Source organism: Arvicanthis niloticus, chromosome 26 (genome assembly GCF_011762505.2).
Source record: "Arvicanthis niloticus isolate mArvNil1 chromosome 26, mArvNil1.pat.X, whole genome shotgun sequence".
NCBI lineage: Eukaryota > Metazoa > Chordata > Mammalia > Rodentia > Muridae > Arvicanthis > Arvicanthis niloticus.
In genome coordinates, this window is record NC_133434.1 from 6542331 (window position 1) to 6562765 (window position 20435).

Sequence of the window (20435 nt, forward strand, 5' to 3'; positions counted from 1 at the left end):
CTTCTATGAGGGTGTGTCCCCACCAATCGACCACTCCCCCCAATCCCCCGCCCTCGAATTCTCCCCCCCCCCCCCCCCCCCCCCCCCCCCCCCCCCCCCCCCCCCCCCCCCCCCCCCCCCCCCCCCCGCACATTGGGGCCTCCGGCCTTCACAAGACCAAGAACCTCCTATCCCACCAGTGCCTGACAAGGCCATCCTCCACTACATACAGCTGGAGCCTGTCAGCCTTAGTCCTGTAGGCAGAATTAAAATGTTTCATAACTGTTTCAGCTATGGCCATATTATCTTTTACACAATTATTTCCATGTTGTTTGACTTTTTTTTTTTTTTTTTTTTTTTTTTTTTGGTCAGTTCATGTACCACACACATCTTTGTGGTCAAGTCGTTTGATATTGACTATGTAAACCAACTTGTGTGTTCAATGGTATGGATGCTCCTGACCAACTTGTTCTTTGACTAATTTATGAAGATTAGTGCCTAGGACACAACTGTTAGAAAACTTAATTCAGGAAGGAAAACAGCAAATCAGCAATATGACATAATTAATATATACATTTATTTCTGTGGTGGATTTTGCTTGGTATGGCAACAACCCTCTAGGGAAGGAGGGAGAAAAATAGAAAGAATTTGTGAAGGAACTACTCCTGGGCACCCTTTGTTGGTACAGTAAAGGACAGAGATGGGCACCCTGGAGGCAGAGACTGCATGTCCAGATACTCAGCATCCTGAGAAGTAAGGGTGCTCCAAGTAGCTGATTACATTGAAAGCTGTGTGCAGGTGTTATGGAGTTGTCTTCTAGCTCTTTGTCTTGTGGAATGGAAGCCTTCCCTCTAGAGACAGAATTTAGACAGGAGTTTATTTATCAATGCAAAGCAAGCACTCCAAAGATAGATTGAATCGGGCTGTCCGAGGGTGAGTGTATGCGGCCAGAAGTCCAGAGAGTTCTATGTTGCGGATTTGAAGGAAGCTAAAGGTGAGCAGCCTCTTTGGGTAGTAATGGGACTTGTTTTCCTCCCAAATAATGGTACATCGGATTTTCTTTTTATGCTATTTCTTCCCATGATCCTCTAGAAAGATCCAGGACAGGGCTGGATTGGAGAGCTGGAGACAGGTGGAGGTGAAGGAGGAGAGAAAGGAGGAGGATGTGATGGTAGAGGTGGTGTGTAATCAGAGCCACAATATAAATGCTATGATAATGAAGCTGAGATCTTTTGGGGACAGAGATCCTTAGTGTGCACGTGGGGCGAAGTGGCCTGGTGTCTTTGTTTTTGATATAGCAGGAACTACTCATCTGTAGGTTCAAGAATGTCTAACTGCATAGACACATTCTGGTAGTCAGGAGACACAGCTACAAAGATACAGCGGTGGCTTGTTTGTTTATTGGTTGGTTGGTTTTGCCCCCCCTCCCAATCTAATTTTTTTTTCTTGAGGCTTTGCACCGTGTCATGACTCATCTCACGACTGTCTGTCAGTTAAGAAGGTTATATCATTCCATAATACAGCCATTCTATTAATTTTAAAATCCAAAGCTGGGGACAGAGCTTTAAAGCAGGCTGTTAAGTTGTACAAATAGGAACAGGGCTTGGGCTCTCTCATAGACTTCCTTTGTCCTCACTCCATTACTCATGTCCATCTTTCACCTAATGGGAAAGCAAAGGGGGAGACGGAAGAAGTGGCCAGTGTGTGGCCTGCGATAGGGCTTCTGTACTCCCTGAAAAACTGGACTTTTATTAGTGACATGAGACTTTTATTCATGTCATTGGCGAGCATCTATAAGCTCTTGTCTCTCGCTTTAGTAGGTGAATTCACATGAATTTGTCAGAAGCAACATGGCTTCTCTATTATCTGTATGAAGAGGGATCTAAATGGCTTGTGTAAAAAAATTCTCTCAAGAAATGCAAAATATACAGTTTAAAAATATTTATTAAGGGTAATTGTGGCACCAGGGGTGGAGTGCTGTCTTTTGAACCAGAGCAAAGCTTTGACAATTAGATGCAGGGAAGAAGCAGTGAGTGGAGAGTGTACAGAAGTGTATTGATAGGACTTTCATGTTCATCTTGCTTAGCACTTATTTACTTGTTTACTTTATTTTTTTTTTATAATGGAGATCAGAGGCTAACATGGAGAATCAGTTCTCTCCTTTCACCATTTGGGTCCCAGGCATTGAAAACAGGTCATCAGGGTTCACAACAAGCCTCTTAACCTACTGGCCTTCACTGATTGGCTGTCAGTGAAGGTATAGCATCCCTTGGACTATTAAGAACATACCTAGACTCGTTAAGACCTTAGAAGGTATTGATAGTGCATAATCTGAGCCCTCGTGGAAAAGAATCCTCAGTTTATATCATAAAAAGCATATCGGGCTCTTAAAGATTCAACTCATGGCCTTTGCCTCTGTCCTTACGTCCCAAGAGCAGATTCCAAGTTAAAGTCATCATTATTTCTCGTCCCATTAGCAGGCCATGGAGTGTGTGTGGCAAGGCTGCAGATGTCCACAAAGCAGGATGGGCAAGCCAAATCAAAGTGTTTCAGGGGCTCGTGTCCTTACTTAACCTCTTACTGAATTGCTTTACCTGCCCATTGTGGGGAGGCAAGCGTGACTTCTCGAGTAGGTGGATCTTGTGAGAATTTCCCTCCATAAATGGCCTTTAGAATCTTTCTGTGTTCGATGTCTGCGCTTCACTTCGACTTGTTCGTTTAGCGTTACTGTCCTCAGAATGCTCTAGACCGAAATGTTCAGCTCTTTGACTCCTTACTTCCGGGCCCCATATTGAATTATCATGCATTGATTTTTATCTTCTTATAAATACAGGATATTTCAGGTGAATCCAATCTTAACAACTGTATGTGGACACCATTATTATTTTTTCTGTCTTTTACTCTGTATAGCTTGTGAAGGAGAATTAGTTTCTATAAAACTTACCTCTCTCTGTTTCTTTTCTTTTTAAACTAGGGGTGCTCGTCATACGCATGTTGGGTGAGGTGTTTAGGTTTTGAGGGTTCTAAGCCAGCCAGTAAGGTCATAAAATCTACCACGGTGTCAATGTTGTGTTTCTGGGTGGTTGTGTCCTTCAACACACATAAGACATTCAGCCAGCTAAAAGAGATGAGCTCAGAGATATTAGCTCGGAGGAAAAGAAGGATCACGTTGAGGTCATTGATCGGGCAACCTAGCATCTTTCTACTGAGCAGATCAAAAGCTGGGAGCATCTCATAGATGGAGAGTAGACGTTTGTCCCACCGACAGAGCCGTGTGAGGTTGTATATGATCACTGGGACCAGTATGGTGTATATTGTTGCACTGGAGACACTCACGATCTGGAATACAGACAGGGAGGTCAGTCTGCATGTGATCAGCTCCGGCACATGGGTCTCCTCATGGAGTAGCCCTGTCTTGATGGAGCAGCTGAATTCTTCTTGAAAGAAGACCTCTAAATGGAAGTGGCCAAGGTACAGGTAAGTGGCTGAGGTGAAGAGCAGAAGGAGGGCATTCCTCAGGAGGTAGGTGGCCACTAGCCAATGGGAACGCTGCTTGCATGCCAGGTACCGCTCTAGCAAGGGGAATTCAAAATACCGTTCCTTCCGGGCCCTGGGCAGGAAAGAAGGCATTGTTAGAAAGGACCATGTAGAACCACACCCCAAAAGTCACGTGGAAGACTAGCAAGTCTGGGTATCTAACACATTACATTTTTTAACCGTTACTTTGATTTTGTGTGTATGGATGGTTAGTCTGTACGTATGTTGGTCCACTACATGTGTACAGTGCCTACGGAAGCCACAAGAAGGCATTGGAGCCCCTGGGACTAGGGTTACAGATGTTGCGGCATGTATACTTTTATATGTGAGTATAAAAATCTCACCCAGTCCTCTGCAAGAACAGCCTGTGCTTTTAACTACTGATCTATCTCTCTCGCTCCAAACATGACATTAGTATTGGAGAGAATCCGTATTCTCTCCATAATCACAGCCACAATTCTTCTGCCAGAGGAGGTACGAGTACCCCCTCAGTTCTCCAAACACTGAATGCAGTGTCTTAAACCCGTGGATGATCAATGAATTCTGAAGGATCGAAATCCCAATGAGTTTCTGCCCAGCAAGGTTAAACGAAGTTCAAAGCGGAAGTAGGACTTGCAAAACAATAAGCTTATGACCGGTAATGTAGACAATGGAGTTCTGTGTTCTGAGTGTGATTTTGAGGCCAGTTCATTCATTTTGTACAGATTAATATGTTAACAATATGTCATCGTTGAGAACCATGCAGGCAAGGTACAGGTAAGCCTGTCTCTGCTTTGAAGGGAAGGGCAGATAAGATACACCATATTCAATAGCATTAATACTTATTGCTAAGTGCATATGAGCCATAGTGGTTGTGAATATTAGGAGATGGGGTAACAGTATAAGTTAGAGGGTTCAGAAACCACGATGTCTCCATCATACTGGCTTAAATCCAGGCTTCAGAATGGGACAGGGGAACTTGTTAAAAGGGACACAGCATACACAGAAGATGGTCACAAATCTTAGCTCAACTCACCTCTTACTGGTGCCTGCTGCCCATGCCAGACCCATTTAAAACTGCACCATCCTTGTCTCTTAGCTTTTCAGCTCCTGCCCCATCTGATACTTTTCCTTTCTTCATACTGCTAGTCACCCACTAAGACATGTTAGTGGGGTTTGTTTGTTTGCTTTCCTTCAATAGAATCCTAGCCTTTCACTGGTAGGTACAACCTTGTTGCTGCCTTTATCCCCTGTCCTGAACACACACACACACACACACACACACACACACACACACACACACACAGACACACACGGACACACACGGACACACACGGACACGAGACAAAAAGAGAGTGTATGTGGTGTGTGTGTGCGTATGTGTGTGTGTGTGTGTATGTGTGTGTGTGTGTATGTGTGTGTGTATCTGATGTACTGCCTGGTTCTTAGATAGATGAATGACTAATCAGTGATTTGCTCAGGGATAAGGAGGAGACTTGTTGTGCAGACTGTCTTAAGTATTCCATATCTCCAATCCCCGTGGGCCTGGAAGTGTTTCAGATTTGGGTGAGATTTATTTATTTATTTATTTGTTTGTTTGTTTTAGAATAATTGAAAGAATTTTAAACAATGATACTTTTTTAAAAAATTGATTTTGGAGTACTGGGCAATTTGGATATCAGGAATACTGAAAGTGTAACTAGAAATTTGAAAAGTAGTTCACATTTTTCTTGAGGTCTTGGACAGGTATTTGAGAATTTCAAGATTTTTTTTTTCCTAAGCATGAATGGAGTTAACAGGTTTCTGAGCATACAAAGTAATATTTTAGAGCTATTAATCCCTGTGGTTCAGTGTGTTCATTTGTCAACTAGAGACAGATCCTCTTCTTTCTACAACAATGAGAAAGTTCGCGGGGCAGTGGTAGTGCACGCCTTTGATCCCAGCACTTGGGAGGCAGAGGCAGGCGGATTTCTGAGTTCGAGGCCAGCCTGGTCTACAGAGTGAGTTCCGGGACAGCCAGGGCTACACAGAGAAACCCTGTCTTGAAAAACAGAGAGAGAGAGAGAGAGAGAGAGAGAGAGAGAGAGAGAGAGAGAGAGAGAGACCATCCCTGCTCCTCCAAGAATGCAGGGAAGAATGAAGTACTTTGCTGTCTTGAGAAGGATGGCATTGAGAAAACATAAATATGATTTTGCATGGGTATCAATTTAATGCTCCACGAAGTCCTTTAGAAGGAGCAACTTACTTCTCTAGCTCATCCCAGAAGACATGGGGGTCAGAGCTCTTCTGCCGGATCTTCAACATGTGCTGCACCAGGCGGATGGAACGGTTGTAAGACTTGTCCAGCTCACTGATGATGAACAGCAGGTCTGAGCTGAGGGCTGGCACTGCTGCATATTGCCACAGCAGCACTGGCAGATACATGGCCACAGCCAGGGCCAGTAGAGAGTAGGGGAGAGCCTGCAAGAAAGAGAAGGCTGAGGAGGGAGCCCAGGGTGCTAGGGCTTGAATCACAGCTAAGTGGGGGCTTAACTGCTCTCCTGGTCTCATTTTAGAAGGGAGAAAATGTATATTGTTGACCACGAAAAGCTCTCTGTCCGTATGGAATAATATAGTGAAACTGGTAAGAGAAGGGACATTATATCTCTGTTACCCAGATCCATCATCTATGGGTTTCTGACCTATGGTCTGTCTGGGATTCCAAGAAGAGAGAGAATGAAAGCAAACCAGGGATAGAGGATAAAAAGTGTCTGGTAAGGGGAGATCTCTGCCTTCGCTGCCCGAACACTGCAGACTGAGTATCTAGACAGAGATTATGATCAATGGGGGCCCCCCCGACATCCTAGAGGAGAGAACTTTATTTCTTCTGTGTGTCCTGTCCTATGCTTGTCTTTTGTAGTCTCTGGGTCCTCAGTGTTGTCGGAGGACACTAACAGATACTCTTGGAATTCCTTGTGTGTGTGTGGGGGTCATTTCAGTTATGCAGACAATACGCTGGAACTTTAGGAATGTGTAGCTCTTCTCTTCTCAGCGGCTCTGGTGTTTTCAAAGACTCCCCACCACTCCCTATGCAGCCCTCAGAGGAGCCAACCTGCTGACACCTTCCATTTCTGCTGTTTAGGCCGCCCTTTGTTACTGTGGCTCTGGCTGAGTGTAGTAGGATTTTCCTCTAAGTTTCTTTATTACACTTAGGCATCTAACAGAGGGAGGGCTGTCTTTTTATTCATAGTGTAGTCTCTCCTTGTGAAGAATTTTCAAATCTACATCTGTTGCTAGGCAGTTACTGGGCACTATCTCATTTGCTTCCCACAAGGATGCTATTGGTGGGACGTCATCACCGGGATCTATTTTTACAGTGAAGGAAGCTGCAGCAGGGCCAGGTCAGGTATCCGCACAGCATCACACACTCAGCAGGTGGAAGAGTGAAGATCTGGAGCCAGGACTGGAGGTTTAGATGCTTTTTGTCCTAATTACTCCTCCACCCACAGCTTCTTCCAAACTGCTCTGTCTTTGTAGTGGCAAGTTTACAGGAAAAGATGGAGGGTGCATCTGGGTTGTGTGTCTGTGTGTGTGTGTGTGTGTGTGTGTGTGTGTGTCTGTCTGTCTGTCTGTCTGTCTCTGTGTTTTCTGAGCTGCAAAAATGAAAGCCTGGAATAGGGCCTCATGTAAAATTATAAGCATTTTACTCTTATTCAAGAAATAACGTCCCTGAAAATAAGCCCTTCACTTCCAGTGAGGAGGAGCCAAAGAGTCTGCGTTCAGAGAACTCCCTGGTGACACTGATAGTGTTTTGCCTTTTCTTAACACGAGTTGACTCCGAAATCTGTAGACTTGTCCCTCTCTTGGCCGGCTGACCTGCCAGTGACAGAGGGTTCGTGTACTTTCTCCCTCAAGTCTCTGGTTTTGCTGTCTTCTAGGATGACAAGAGTGAAAAGGTGAAGAGCAGACAAGAGCAGCAGATGGTCGAAAGCTCAGCATCAGCTGCCTGACACAAGACACTGGTGTGGGGAAAGGTGGAGGTCCAGGCAAGAACAAACACTCTGCAACTCAGAACCAGAAAGACTCAGGAACTAGGGATGTGGGTGAAACCAAAAAGCAAGAGTATGAGTCGGTCTGAAACAGAACACTGAACAGGGTCACCGAGTGACGACTCTCCATAATGTACAACATTCAATCAACCAGCCTTTCATGTTCCAGATGGAAGGTTTGAAGGTTTGTCTCTGGAGAGACTAAATCATAGTAAACACTATGCTCAAATCCACTGAGGCAGAACTAGCCTGAGGGGTTGAGGGCTGAAGCCAGGTGAATGAGTATTTAACATCCGTGGCCGAGTTTGCCGAGGGCTAGCAGCCAGGCTTGATACCAGCTGCATTCTTCTTAAATGAAGGACCGAATGACTCTTCTCAGAGACAGCGGACAATACTGAGCTAGGACTAGATACTCATACCTGAGATTCTTTACAACCAAGCACACCAGAGGGATTCCTTTCACCTAATCCTGCTTGTCAACATGTCACTCACGGGCACAAAGCTTCCAATCAGATAGAAGTGGGCAACTTTAAACTGCAGACTAATGTGCACACCAGAGGCCAGCCGGCATTTGAAGGACCCCTGGAATATGAAAGCCAGCTGCCAAAAGGAACGAGCAGGGGCAGGGTGAGGTGGAAGTGAGTGTAATGGCCAAGGGTGGAGTGTCACTCGAGAGTGTCAATCTACCCCCAATGCCCAAGCCTGGTAGCCATCCTGCAAGGGCCCCTGTCTGCATTACCTTGTGAGGCCAGAGAGATTTCACCTTGTATTGGCCAGCCTCGTCCTGCTTATGGTGAGCCAGTGAGTCCCAGCACGAGCTGTCCACGTACGCAGCCTGCCTGACACTGAAGTTGCCGGGAGAGAAGCAGCTGATGGGAGACCCTGCAAAAGGAGCAGAGCTTTGAGGCAGCCTTAGGTGCAGCAGAGGGATGAAAGTCAGTCATTCAAGAGTTTTCTGGGAGAGGAGACATCCTTATAAGTTGGAAGTTTTCTGTGGAGGGCAGGCCTCGAGTTCTTCCCCAGCCTCAGCTTTCTGGGCCCTGTACTGCTGTGTCACGGGAGGATAGGTCGTGATGCAGTAGAACTCAAAGTTTGGCCCATGCTACCAATGAGCTGACTTGATCTTTTAGGTCTGATGGGCCATTGCTCTCAAAGTTCCTTCAGACTCCCGTACAGGAAGCTACCAGAGATGCCTTGGAGTCAGCAGTCTGCCACCAAAAGGCTTTGATAGTGACGTATCCACTCGAGAGAGATGGCAGCCTTTAAAAAATGTTTTTGAGTTGATTGTATGTGTTTGTCATGTGTGTGCATGTGTCCTGGCACACTCATGGAGGTCAGAAGATGACCTTGTGGAAATGGCTTCTCTTCTTCCACCAGTTCGGTATTCTACCATGTGTGCACTGGGACTGAATTCAGGTCATCAGGCTTGGCAGCAAGTGCACCTAATGAGGCATCCTGTCAGCCTTGTTTTGTTTTGAGACAGAGTCTGACTGTATGGCTCAGGCTGACTTCAAACTTATCTGCATGGGAAACAAATGGGCTTGGGTGAGAGGCTCCAGCTTTCCTGTTTCTTATTAGACAGAGGCAGGACTGGGAACCAATCCTGTTGCTACTCTCAGTGTGTAGCAGCAAAGAGAGAGATGGAACACTTTCTCAGCAAAAGCTTTAAGCTAATGGGGCACAGACAGAAAAGAAAACTAGGGTCCCCGTGACTGCCACAGAGGGAACAGGCTTTCCGAGTTAACCCAGTGCTTACAGCATCGCAAACATGCGCATGTCTGTTTATGGCTAGGGGCATGGAGAAGGGCCAGGGGTTTGTTCAGCACCCCTGAACAAGGTTGTACGAACTCTGCAAGAGGTGGGAAGAGAGTGCAGGGGAGAAGGTTTGTTCACAGTGGGCTAAGAGGAAAGGATTCCAAGTTCTGAGGAGATTACAGAGTCCCAACCTCTATCTATAGAAGCCAAAATAATGGTTTTTAATCATTATTTAGACATAAAAGATACGCCGACTAAAGTGGTAGCTAATTGTTATTTTAAACAGATACTGCATGGTGAGCACGTTCTCTCCATGTTCCCTCCTTCATCCTCCCCATCCTCCCCTTGCTTTGTCTGCTCCTCTTCTCCAATGAATTATTTTGCAGTTATTCTTTATTTTAATAAATAACTAAATTGATTCATTTCACATCCCAATTGCAGCTTCCCTCCCTCCCTCCCTCTTCTCCTCCCAGACTCACTCTCCCACGCCCCTCCCCACACTCCTACCCTTCCCTACCCTTCTCTGAGAGGAGGAAGACCCCCCATGGGTACCAACCTACCCTGGTACATCAAGTCCCAGGAGGGCTAAACACATCCTCTCTCACTGAGGCCAGACAAGGAAGCCCGGTAGAGGAAGAGGATCCAAAGGCAGGCAACAGAGTCTGAGACAGCATCCCCCTCCAATTGTTAAGGCCCCCTAAATGAAGACCAAGCTGCACATCTGCTACAAATGTGTAGGGAGGCTAGGTCCAGCCCCTGAATGCTCTTCGGTTGGTGGTTTAGTCTGTGTGATCCCCCACCGGGCCAGGTTACTTGACTCTGTATTTCATCTTGTGGTGTCTTTGAGCCCTCTGGCATCCTCAGTCTTCCTCCTCCCTCTTCCATAAGACTCCCTGAGCCCCCGCCTAATATTTGGCTGTGTGTGGGTGGGTCTCTGCATCAGTTGCTGGATGAAGCCTCTCCGAAGAATAAATGAATTATTTTTTAATGTAAGATTTATTTCCAAGTTGACTTTTGCAACTGTTCGGTGCATCTGCTTCGTTGGTGCCTCATACTCACGCAGCACCTGCCCCTTGGGAAGCCAGTCCAGCCCAAAGCCAGGAAATCTTAAGACAGGAGCTAGCTCATTTTATAGCTGTCGTAGGGGAAAATGAAGTCAGGTCTCTTACCGTCCGTCCATCAGCAGCTTACCTGATGAGAACTCCTGGGCGAAAGCCAGAGACATCAGCAGCAAGGGGAAACCCACGGTAACGAACTTGACCACCTTATCCAGGGGCAGTTCCAGGCGCAGTCCTTTGAGCCGAGAGCCCCTGCGGTCGGGCAGCAGGGCATCAGAGAGCATGTACTCTGCAGCGGTGTGTGCGAGCGACATGATGCTGCCGAGAATGGGGCCTTGAGGGATACAGAGGAAACTGCTACCCTTAGCAATCTAGGTACAGTGGGGTGATGTGGTGACAGCTTCAGGCAGCTAGTTTCCAGCGGACAGTGTTGCAGCACCAGCTTCACATGTCTGTCCTAGGACCAGGCAACGGTTCTCTACATAATTGCCCAGGCTCTGAGCCAGACACCCTGGCAATTAGAGGAAGGCATAGCCTTGGTGGGTCCTCATTGGAGGAGGGTCAGGCTTTACGTGTGGCTGGTGCCAGGCTGCTCGCCTAGATTGTCTCCCAACAGACGAAGCGTTGCGGCTTTATGCTGTCCTCTGATTAATACAGTATTTTCAGCAGTGGTGGAGAGAAGGAGGGCCGTGGGTTCAGCCCCTCATGTAATTGGTGTGGAATTTGGGTGGAGATTGCTTAAATGTGTCGAAGGCTCTTATTTTGTGGTTTGGGGTGGGAACGGAGCCCCGAGTGTTCATCGAGGATGGTTACCTCAATAGAGCAAGCTTTGTCCCAGTGATGTGTTTTGCTTAAGGTCCAGACTTCTTCCCTGAAACTGCCCTGTATTTGATGTTAATTTTCCTTCCCTGACTCTCGTCTTTCAGCAGTATACTTACAATTTTCAGTTGTGTTCAGCCTGCCCTTTCTCTGGGAAGCTGGGGGAGGGGTGACGGTGTGCTAGAGTGGAAAGATCACGACTTTTGAACTTTGAGAGGAAACGTTGTCCCTGGAGCTCCAACAGTGCTTATATTTCAATCGCATGAATTGTTTTCTCTTCTCTCAAGGTTCAGTCCGTTAGAAACCACGGGAATGGATGTGTATATGAGAACACTCTTGCTAGATTGTAAAACACAGGCATGTCCTAAGTTTTGGTAAGTGTACACTGGGCCCAGGTGTTAAATGATTGCCTGCCTGCCCCTGACACTCTGAGGAAGTGGTGGAATGCTTAAAAGGTTGGGCTTTGGTTACTAGGGCATGCCCTTGATGGAACTCATGCCCATTTTAGAACCCTCATGCTCTTTGTCATACTCTTCCACCGTGAAATGAACAGATTTTTTTTTCCTCTGTACTTCTGCCATGAGTCACTTTGCTACCACAGGCTCAATACCTCAGAGCCAAGTGACAGATTCTGGAACTGTGAACTAAATAAAGATTTTCTCCTTTCGTATTTTCCCCTCTGTAGTGCAGAGGCCTCAGGCATGATGATCTCTATTCCGAACCCAACCTTTCTTCCCTTTAAGTTGATTATGTCTGGTATTTTGTTACAATAACAGAAAGTGGACCGGCATTGCAAGAATCAGTTCAAGTTGATTTCATGTGGTTGAGTTGGAGAACAAGACAGTCTTGTCTTTAGTATTGCCCTTAAACTTGGAAATGAAGGCCTTTAAACTAGTCTCCTTTTGGCCTTTCTTGGCTGTGTTATTCCAGTGGAGCAAGGAGTCCGTGGGCTGATGTGCTATACCCATCATGAGCTATGCAAAACCTCTGTGCCACTCAAGCCACTATTACAGTACTCTTGCCTCTGCAACTTCTTACCCAAGGTCTGTGGCCTGCTTCCAGGGCCTGTGTGGGCCTTTTGCTCAGGTACACGTACAACCTCTGAAGGAATGACTGTGTGGGTGTTTGCTCAAGGTTTAAGGAACAGTTACAGTGTATGGGTGGAGTTTAAAAGTCCTGATGTGTCCACACATGCAACTGTGACATTTTCCCCCCTTCAGTGTGGGGCTTAGCTATATTGGAATAGAGACCCGGGATGATGCAATGATTCTAAATTGAACCTAGCATTGTTGATCCTTATGAAGTATGTCTCTCTCTCTCTCTCTCTCTCTCTCTCTCTCTCTCTCTCTCTCTCTCTGAAGCTAGGCAGGCAGAACATATACAACGATTTGTTTTCTCGGTTGATAATTTTTCAGTTTTAAGGTCTACTTATGGTGTATGTATCTCTATAAACACTTTTATTCTGTGGCCATGAATGTTTAGGCTGGGCTTGCCTTTCCCTCATCTCATTGGCTAAAGGCCCATCCTAATTTATAGCTGCCCAGTGTGTGCTGCTTGCCATGGTTTAGGCATCTGGACCACAAAAGGGATGCTTTCTTTTGACTCCTCCATCCCCCTTTCTGGAGTCTCATCTCCATATCTTTTAATTACATGCATTTTTGGTCAACATTTATGGTCAGTTTTTTTATGCATATATAGTCTTTTGCTTCTTAAAAGTATTTATGTTTTTGAAGTAAATCATACATACGTAGTGTATTTAATATGCTTATTTGGGTAGCTCAGTACTGCTCCATCTGATCCAGAAGCAGAACAGTTGACTCTTCAGACATTGCAATGTGCTCCCTCTAATAGCTATGATATACTTTCCTAAAGGTAGCTGCCACCCTAACTTCTAGTACATAGGTTGGTTTTGCAGCTTTAACACCTTACATAGATGGAGGGCCATACTATATCTCAGTGGTAAAAGAGTTGTCTAGCGTTTGCGAGGCCCTTGAGTCAACCAATCTTCGGAACATTTATCTTTTTCCCCTTTTCTTATATGGACTAGAGAGATGGCTTAATGGGAAAAGACAGTTGCTGCCAAACCTGACTCCTGTGTTTATGAAAACTATCCAGTTTTTTGGTTTTGTATTCTATAGACGTGAAAGTATATTTTGGGGGAGGCAGCTTGGGAGTCACAGTTCAAGGCACCTTTGAGATTCATGTGTGTGGTTATTTCTAGTCTTTATACCTTTTATCTGCCCGTTTGCATTAATTTGATTGCTCGGGGCCTCTAGTACAGCACTGAATATAAGTACCTCCTTATCTTATTTCTTTGTCTTATGGGGAAATATTTCAATGTTCAACGTTTGTGTAGGGTGCTCACTGTAGATTTCTTCCTTCCTTCCTTCCTTCCTTCCTTCCTTTCTTTCTTTCTTTCTTTCTTTCTTTCTTTCTTTCTTTCTTTTTTTCGAGACAGGGTTTCTCTGTGTAGCCCTGGCTGTCCTGGAACTCATTCTGTAGACCAGGCTGGCCTCGAACTCAGAAATCCACTTGCCTCTGCCTCCCAAGTGCTGGGATTAAAGGCGTGCGCCACCACCGCCCGGCTTCTTTCTTTCTTTCTTTCTTTCTTTCTTTCTTTCTTTCTTTCTTTTTCTTTCTTTCTTTCTCTCTTGCTTTCTTTCTTTGCCTCTCTCTCTCTCTCTCTCCATGTGCTAGGTCACCTTTTTTTCACATTAAAGGACTTTATTTATTTATTGCTAGTTTGGTGAGTATGTTTATCAAGAGTAGACGTTGATTTATTTTTATTTTTATTGGATATTTTCTTTATTTACATTTTAATTGTTTTCCTCTTTCCAGGTCTCCCCTTCAGAACCCCTCTATTCTATCCCCCCTCTCTCTGCCTCTATGACGGTGCTCCCCATCCACCACCCACCCACTTCCATCTTCCTGCCCTGGTATTCCCCTACACTGGGGCATGGAACACCCTCAGGCCCAAGGGCTGCTCCTCCCACTGATGTCCAACAAGGCGATCCTGATTTTTTTTTAAAAAAATATTTTTCTTGTACACACTGAAATATTCATATAATTTTTTATATCTGTTATTATCATGAAATACATTGGTTGATGTTTGCACGCTAAAATGTAAGACACGAAAATGCTGAATATTGTGAAATAGAACTCACTTGCCTCTAGCGTTCAACCATCTTGATATTTATTACTTTCAGCTTAATAAAATTTCCTTAAGTACTTTTTAAAATATTACACTTAAGCAACTTGTAATGCTGTTGACAATTTATGCTGGTCACACTAAAAAAATTAGCAAGTTTTTTTTTTTTTTTTTAAAAAGAAAGCTATTTTCAATCTGAGTATACAGTACTAGTACGATTTTCCCCCCAGTAAGTATTTAGAAAAATTTATAGGTGAAAACATGAAGTTTTGGAGTTTTCTTTGTGTGGAAGTTATACTGATGGGTATAATTTTTTTTAGCGAACACGTGACTATTTAGAATTTGTAGTTTTCCTTGAGTGACTTATGTTACTAGTTTTCTACTGCTACATACGTTTCACAAAAACTTAGGGCTTAAAATAACAACAGAAGCTTCTCATCATTATGAAGATTCTATAGATAAGAGGCTGGAGAGCAGTTTTGTTGGGTGTTCTGGCCTCTGGTTAGTTTACCATCAGCATCAGATGTGTTTGGTGGTTATTTACCTGGGTTATTTACCTGGAATCAGTCTCTTCAGTGGGTGGGTGACGTGGCAGCTGGTTTTCCTGGAGCAGATGATCTAAGAGAGGAAACAGACAGAACTCTGCTGTGAACGAGATTGTCTGTCACATGACCTTAATTAACTCTTTGCATGTCTGTATATTTTCTGTATGCATTATAATCCAAACATTGTGTATAAAAACTCCATTGGAGTGCAGTTACTCTAGCTAGTCTGTCACCAAAGGTGGGCCTTGTTTCTTCTGTTAGGCACACAGAGGGAGAGAAGCTGATCACTACCTAATCAGGAACAGACACTAAGATGCATTTTTGCGTTAGTTTTCCACACTCTGAAGTCTGTCTCCAGGCTTTTGACTGAAAGTCTTTCAACCTTGAAAGACTGAGAACTTCCTTAACTCTCTTGAGATTATTGTCATTTAGCTCCTCAGCCTCCAGTTATAGGTAGCTTCAAAATATGGTCCATGCGTTTAAGGATGGTGAGTTTTCAGGAGTGAGCGTAGAGCTGGCCCTTCCTTCAGGACCACCTTTGCTTTGGCAGCACTGCAGGGTGGAGGAGCTTTCACTTTGCATGGGATTCTGTGTGGATAACAACAAGTCATGTGTTCCCAGCACCCAGCAAATGTCCTGTGGGAAAACGTGGCTGTGTGTTAGAGGATCCTCCAGGCTCCATATGTCGTTCCACCCCTGTAACAATTTAAGGCTGTGATGGCTCATTTTCTCCCAGACAGAGGCCTTCTACTTGGACCAAAGCCGATGGAGAATTGCTGCCCAGAAGCAGGCGCTTCACCCAGAGTAAAAATTCCTGGTGATACATATACTTCCCCATATGGTCTTAAAAAAAGGATTTAGTTAGGATACTAAATTTCTGTAATTTCTATGTCTCATAAGGTCACTGGGTTACAGTACTATTTTATTATTTTAGTTTACATTACTTTTTTATTTATATGTGAATTAATTATTTCTGTGAAATAAATTTCTTAATAGATTTAAACAGTGAATGCATCATTTCCTCTTTTCGTGGGGCAGGAGTACGGGAGCAGCTTACTTAGAGTGCTCACTAGCTACATTCAAGGCATTGTCTTTGCTCACCTGAGGGCTGAATTGGAGTTGAGAGAGTCTATCCCAGTTGCCTTACTCATATGGCTTTTGGCAGAAGGCCTTTGTGGCTGACACAAGGCCTCACTTCCTTACATGTGGCCCTTTCCAGAGGACTGATTATCTTACTAAGTGGTTCACGACGTTTTCTGTACCGAGCAATCATAGAAGCATAGATGTATCAGATTCACAGAAAAAAAAACCCCCAGCGCTGCTGCCAAAGACTCTGCATTTGCTCTCAGTGAGGCCGATGAAGAGGTTGGAAAGACAAGTAACAGGGCATAAGGACTATTGATTTAGTGACTACTGTTAAACCAACCCCCAAAGAACATACAGATATCATACAAGCTAATGTACACATTAGAATGCATTAATGATGACTATCTAAAAATAGAATAGCTTGAGTCTGAGGTGCAATGTTTAATGTTGATTCAATCATCCTCATCACACACGCCATTACTCAGGCTGGAGAAATGGCTCAGTGGTTAAGAACAGTGGCCACCCTTCTAGAAGACCCAAGTTCAATCCCCAGTACCCACATGGTAGTTCACAATTGCCTGTAACTCCAGTCTTAGGTAATCCAATGTTCTCTTCTGGACTCCAAGGATACCAGGCATACCATGGTACACAGATATACATGCAGGTAAAACAACCATATAATAAAAAGAAATAAAACAAACAGACAAAAAAACCCCGAATACTCCAGTTAATTAGAAAGCTGACCAGCTAGTATGTGATGACATTGGTTGTCAGTCAGCACTTAATCTTTGGTCCAGTGGACATAGAGAAGAAGTGTGCAATGTGACATGCTATCCTCAGTTTAAAATCGTGGTCTCCAACACAGTGTAACAGCATTTTAGGCACAGTACCAGAGCAGACATCCTGAGTGATCAATACAGGATGGTAATCGGGCTTGATCCATGCACGTACACATGCACTCATGCACAGGCGTACACCAATGAGAGGAGAGAGAGAGAGAGAGAGAGAGAGAGAGAGAGAGAGAGAGAGAGAGGAAGAGAGAGAATAGTGTGCACATAAACACACGGACAGGCTGTGCATAGAAATATTGGTGGAACTTGGCGACTTTAATTTCTGTCACACAGACGTAAACATTAGAAGGCCATAAAGAAACTGTTACAGGTGCTTCATCTGGTCACATGTCACCAAAGAAGAAAACGAATAAAGAACAAGGAATTGTACACACCCATAACACATGTATGTTTTCCCAATTATGTATTTATGAGAACTGTATTTATATTTGTGGGTATATATACATTGAAAATGGAGGAAAATATGAAGGCAAGTGAGATTCAGCACTTTGCATGTCTATGCCAATAGCTGAGTTTACTATGCGTATGAAATTGGATCCAACAAATTGGGAGTTGGGCTCAAACCCCAGGATTCTTGAAAACGCCAGCATCTGTGACTAGGCTGGGCATAGCATCCTTCTGGAGAAGAACCAGATATTATCAATCATGAATTTCATACTTTAAAAAAATTGGGTGAATTCCGCTTGGAATACAGTATGTCCTCATAAGACAAGGTGCTAAGAAAAGAAGATGAGAGCCACAGTACTCCTGTGTTCAGAGGAGCTCAGAAAAGTTCAGACGAGGGCAGGATTAAAATGTGTAACTAGATATAGAACACGACATTCTCAAACCCAAAGAAAACTGACAGTTAGGGAACTGGGTTCCCTCCTCTCCGTGTCTTTTGTATTGTGGTCTCAAGAAGTCGGGCTGTTCCTTACTTCCTTGTCATGGCTCCCCTTTCCTCCTGAAAAATGTCAACCACTCTTCTATGCCTCACCACTTTTATGTGCTAAACTTTCATTTTCAATGTGCTATATTGGCTGGCCACTGTTTTTTCAATGTCTCAGGCTTACTGTTGATGGTAATTATATGTTGACGCCAAGAGGATTGTCAAGAAATCTCGAGCCACTTAAAACAAATATGTTGAAGTTTTATTTTAAAAGAAATCATTTTGAAGGTATGAAACTCTGAAGATAACATCAGAAGATATTTTTATGACCTTGGATTTGGCAGTGAATTCTCTCTCTCTCTCTCTCTCTCTCTCTCTCTCTCTCTCTCTCTCTCTCCCCCCTCCCTCCCTCCATCCCCTCCCTCCCCCCTCTCTCTCTTTCTCCCCATACACAATCTGATACTAAAAATAACAGAACTGAAGACCTACAAACTTAGACATTTCTCCAAGGAAAGGATTCATATTTTCAAACAAGCATGTGAAAAGATTCTAAACACCATTAGCTATTAGGAAGTTATAAAGCAAACTAACATTGCGATGCCACTTTACATCCAGTAAGATGCATATAATTAAAGAGAAATGGGCAGGGCTGCAGAAATGGCTCAGCAAAGAGTCTCCATGTATAGTTCTTTTAGAGAACTTTGGTTAGATTTCCAGCACTCATGTGGGGCAGCTCACAACTGCCTGGAACTCTAGCTCCAGGGGATCTGATGCTCTCTTCTGGCTTTCAAGGACAATGGCACACACACACACACACACACACACACACACACACACTCATACACACATAGGAGCACACACTCTTATCTCTCTCACACACAGACACGAGCACACACACATACTCATACACACACATACACACATACTCATACACACATACACACATACATACACACTATCTCACACACATAGGAGCACACACACACTCTCTCACACACATAGGACCACACACACACGGAGCACACACTCTTATCTCTCTTACACATAGACATGAGCACACACTCTTATCTCTCTCACACATAGACACGAGAACACACACACACACACACACACACACACACACACACGAAATAGAAGACATTATTTTGTCTGATTTCACTTGTACCCTTCATGTCCTAGAAAGACTCTTTAGGTTTCTATTTAAAGTGGCGAAGATAGGAAGTCCACATTGTAACCGGAGCTTTATGCCTTAAATTAGGGCATCAGAAATGGCATTATTTGTGACTTTTGGCATGTGACTTTTCTTCTTAGATAAAAGACTTGACATCCAGAAGAGGTTATACAGATTAATCATTGACAGTGTCAGAGCCAATGTTGGACTGACATCATTCTGGTTCCCAAGTATATGCTAGCACTGGCTCAGACAACTCTACTTGCCCTCCAGCTGATATATACTTGAGAACTAGGAGGGAAGATAGTTGCTTCTAGAGCAATCGCGGCAAACAGGGCAGCAGAGGGGACATGGAAGGCCTCCCTCCATCCACAAAGCAACAGGGAAACTGAAAATCTTTCAGAACCAACATTGCAGAACTCTGAGTACTAATACAGACCCTGTGGCAAACAGGACTCACATAATTTCTCAGCAAGAGAGCATTATAGCTTTTAACTTATCCTGGATGTCTCCCCTAAACCAGCCTGTTGGCAACAGTCTTGGAGACAGCAGCCCACATTCCTGGCACAAGTATCTAGCAGAGAGCACAACAGACTGTCTAAAGAAGGTCGAAGTCTTTTAATTATAGAAATTCAAGGTGAACAGCATGTTTTCTTCCATTCAAGGGGATGGCGTTTGTTTTGGAATATTTACAATTCCTTCTTCAACTGACTCTTACGGATTTTTGTTCCTCTCCTTGATTCAATCAGAATCTTTTAAAAATGTATGTTTAGGAATGGAGAGGTGATTCAATGTGGCTCACTCCACAAATGAAGGGACCTGAGTTTGACAGCTTAGAACCTGTGTTAAAGCTGGTCAAGATAATGCCTGCCTGTCTGTAATCCTGGTATTCCCATTATGAGATGGCAGCGGGTGGAGACTGCAGAATATCCAGAAGATCTCCGACTAGCTGGCCTGGCATATGCATCATCAAACAATGATCACGATTCATTGGGTCATGAGGATGGATACCCAAGGTTGTCCTTCAACCTTCACATGCATGTGGTAACGTGTAGGCACCTGCACACATGAGCGTACACATGTATGCACAAACCTCCAGATAAAATATATATTTAAGCAGGCACTCGGTAGTTTCATGAATTGTTGGAGTACTGTGGCTGTCTCAGTACATGCAACAATGTGATGGCTGGATCTGGGAGGTTGATGTGTTTATCACTTCAGACACAGCATGGCCCTGTGTTGGAAACATTGAGTATGCCCTCAGTGATCTTAAAACATGCACTTGGTTATTGATAACTATATTGATACCACTGTGTTATAGGACATTGCACATTACTTTTATCCAACTGCATCTTTATGCCCATTAAGAAGATAAATATCTACACATTGTGAAATGCTTGCTAGAGTAAGCAATTAAGACAGTTGTCATCTCATGTAGTTAATTTTTTTGTGTATATTGTAAGAACACCTAAACTCTTTTTTTTTTTAATTTACATTCTTATTTTTAAATTTACTTTTTACTTATTTGCTTTATATTCGACCTGCTACCCTCCTTCTGGTCACCCACTCCCACAATCTTGCCCCTCCCCTCTCTCCTCTGAGTGGAGCCCC

General features: G+C 44.1%; 1 protein-coding gene across 1 annotated transcript; it reads right to left on the reverse strand.

Moving 5' to 3' along the window:
• Nucleotides 1-1905: 1905 nt before the first annotated feature.
• Nucleotides 1906-10947, reverse strand: Panx3 (pannexin 3). The gene is made up of 4 exons (XM_076924685.1): nucleotides 10470-10947; nucleotides 8263-8405; nucleotides 5741-5955; nucleotides 1906-3589 (listed from the first exon to the last, which is right to left on the reverse strand). The coding sequence occupies exons 1-4, from the start codon at nucleotides 10648-10650 to the stop codon at nucleotides 2950-2952; spliced, it is 1179 nt and encodes a 392-aa protein (XP_076780800.1). The 5' UTR covers nucleotides 10651-10947; the 3' UTR covers nucleotides 1906-2949.
• Nucleotides 10948-20435: the final 9488 nt, after the last annotated feature.

Coding starts and splice junctions, on each gene's coding strand:
- Panx3 (XM_076924685.1), bottom strand. CDS start 10,650: ATGTCGCTCGCACACACCGCTGCAGAGTACATGCTCTCTGATGCCCTG. Junction 8,406..10,469: donor CGCCCAGGAGTTCTCATCAG/GTAAGCTGCTGA, acceptor CTCCTTTTGCAG/GGTCTCCCATCAGCTGCTTC. Junction 5,956..8,262: donor AATCTCTCTGGCCTCACAAG/GTAATGCAGACA, acceptor TCTTTCTTGCAG/GCTCTCCCCTACTCTCTACT.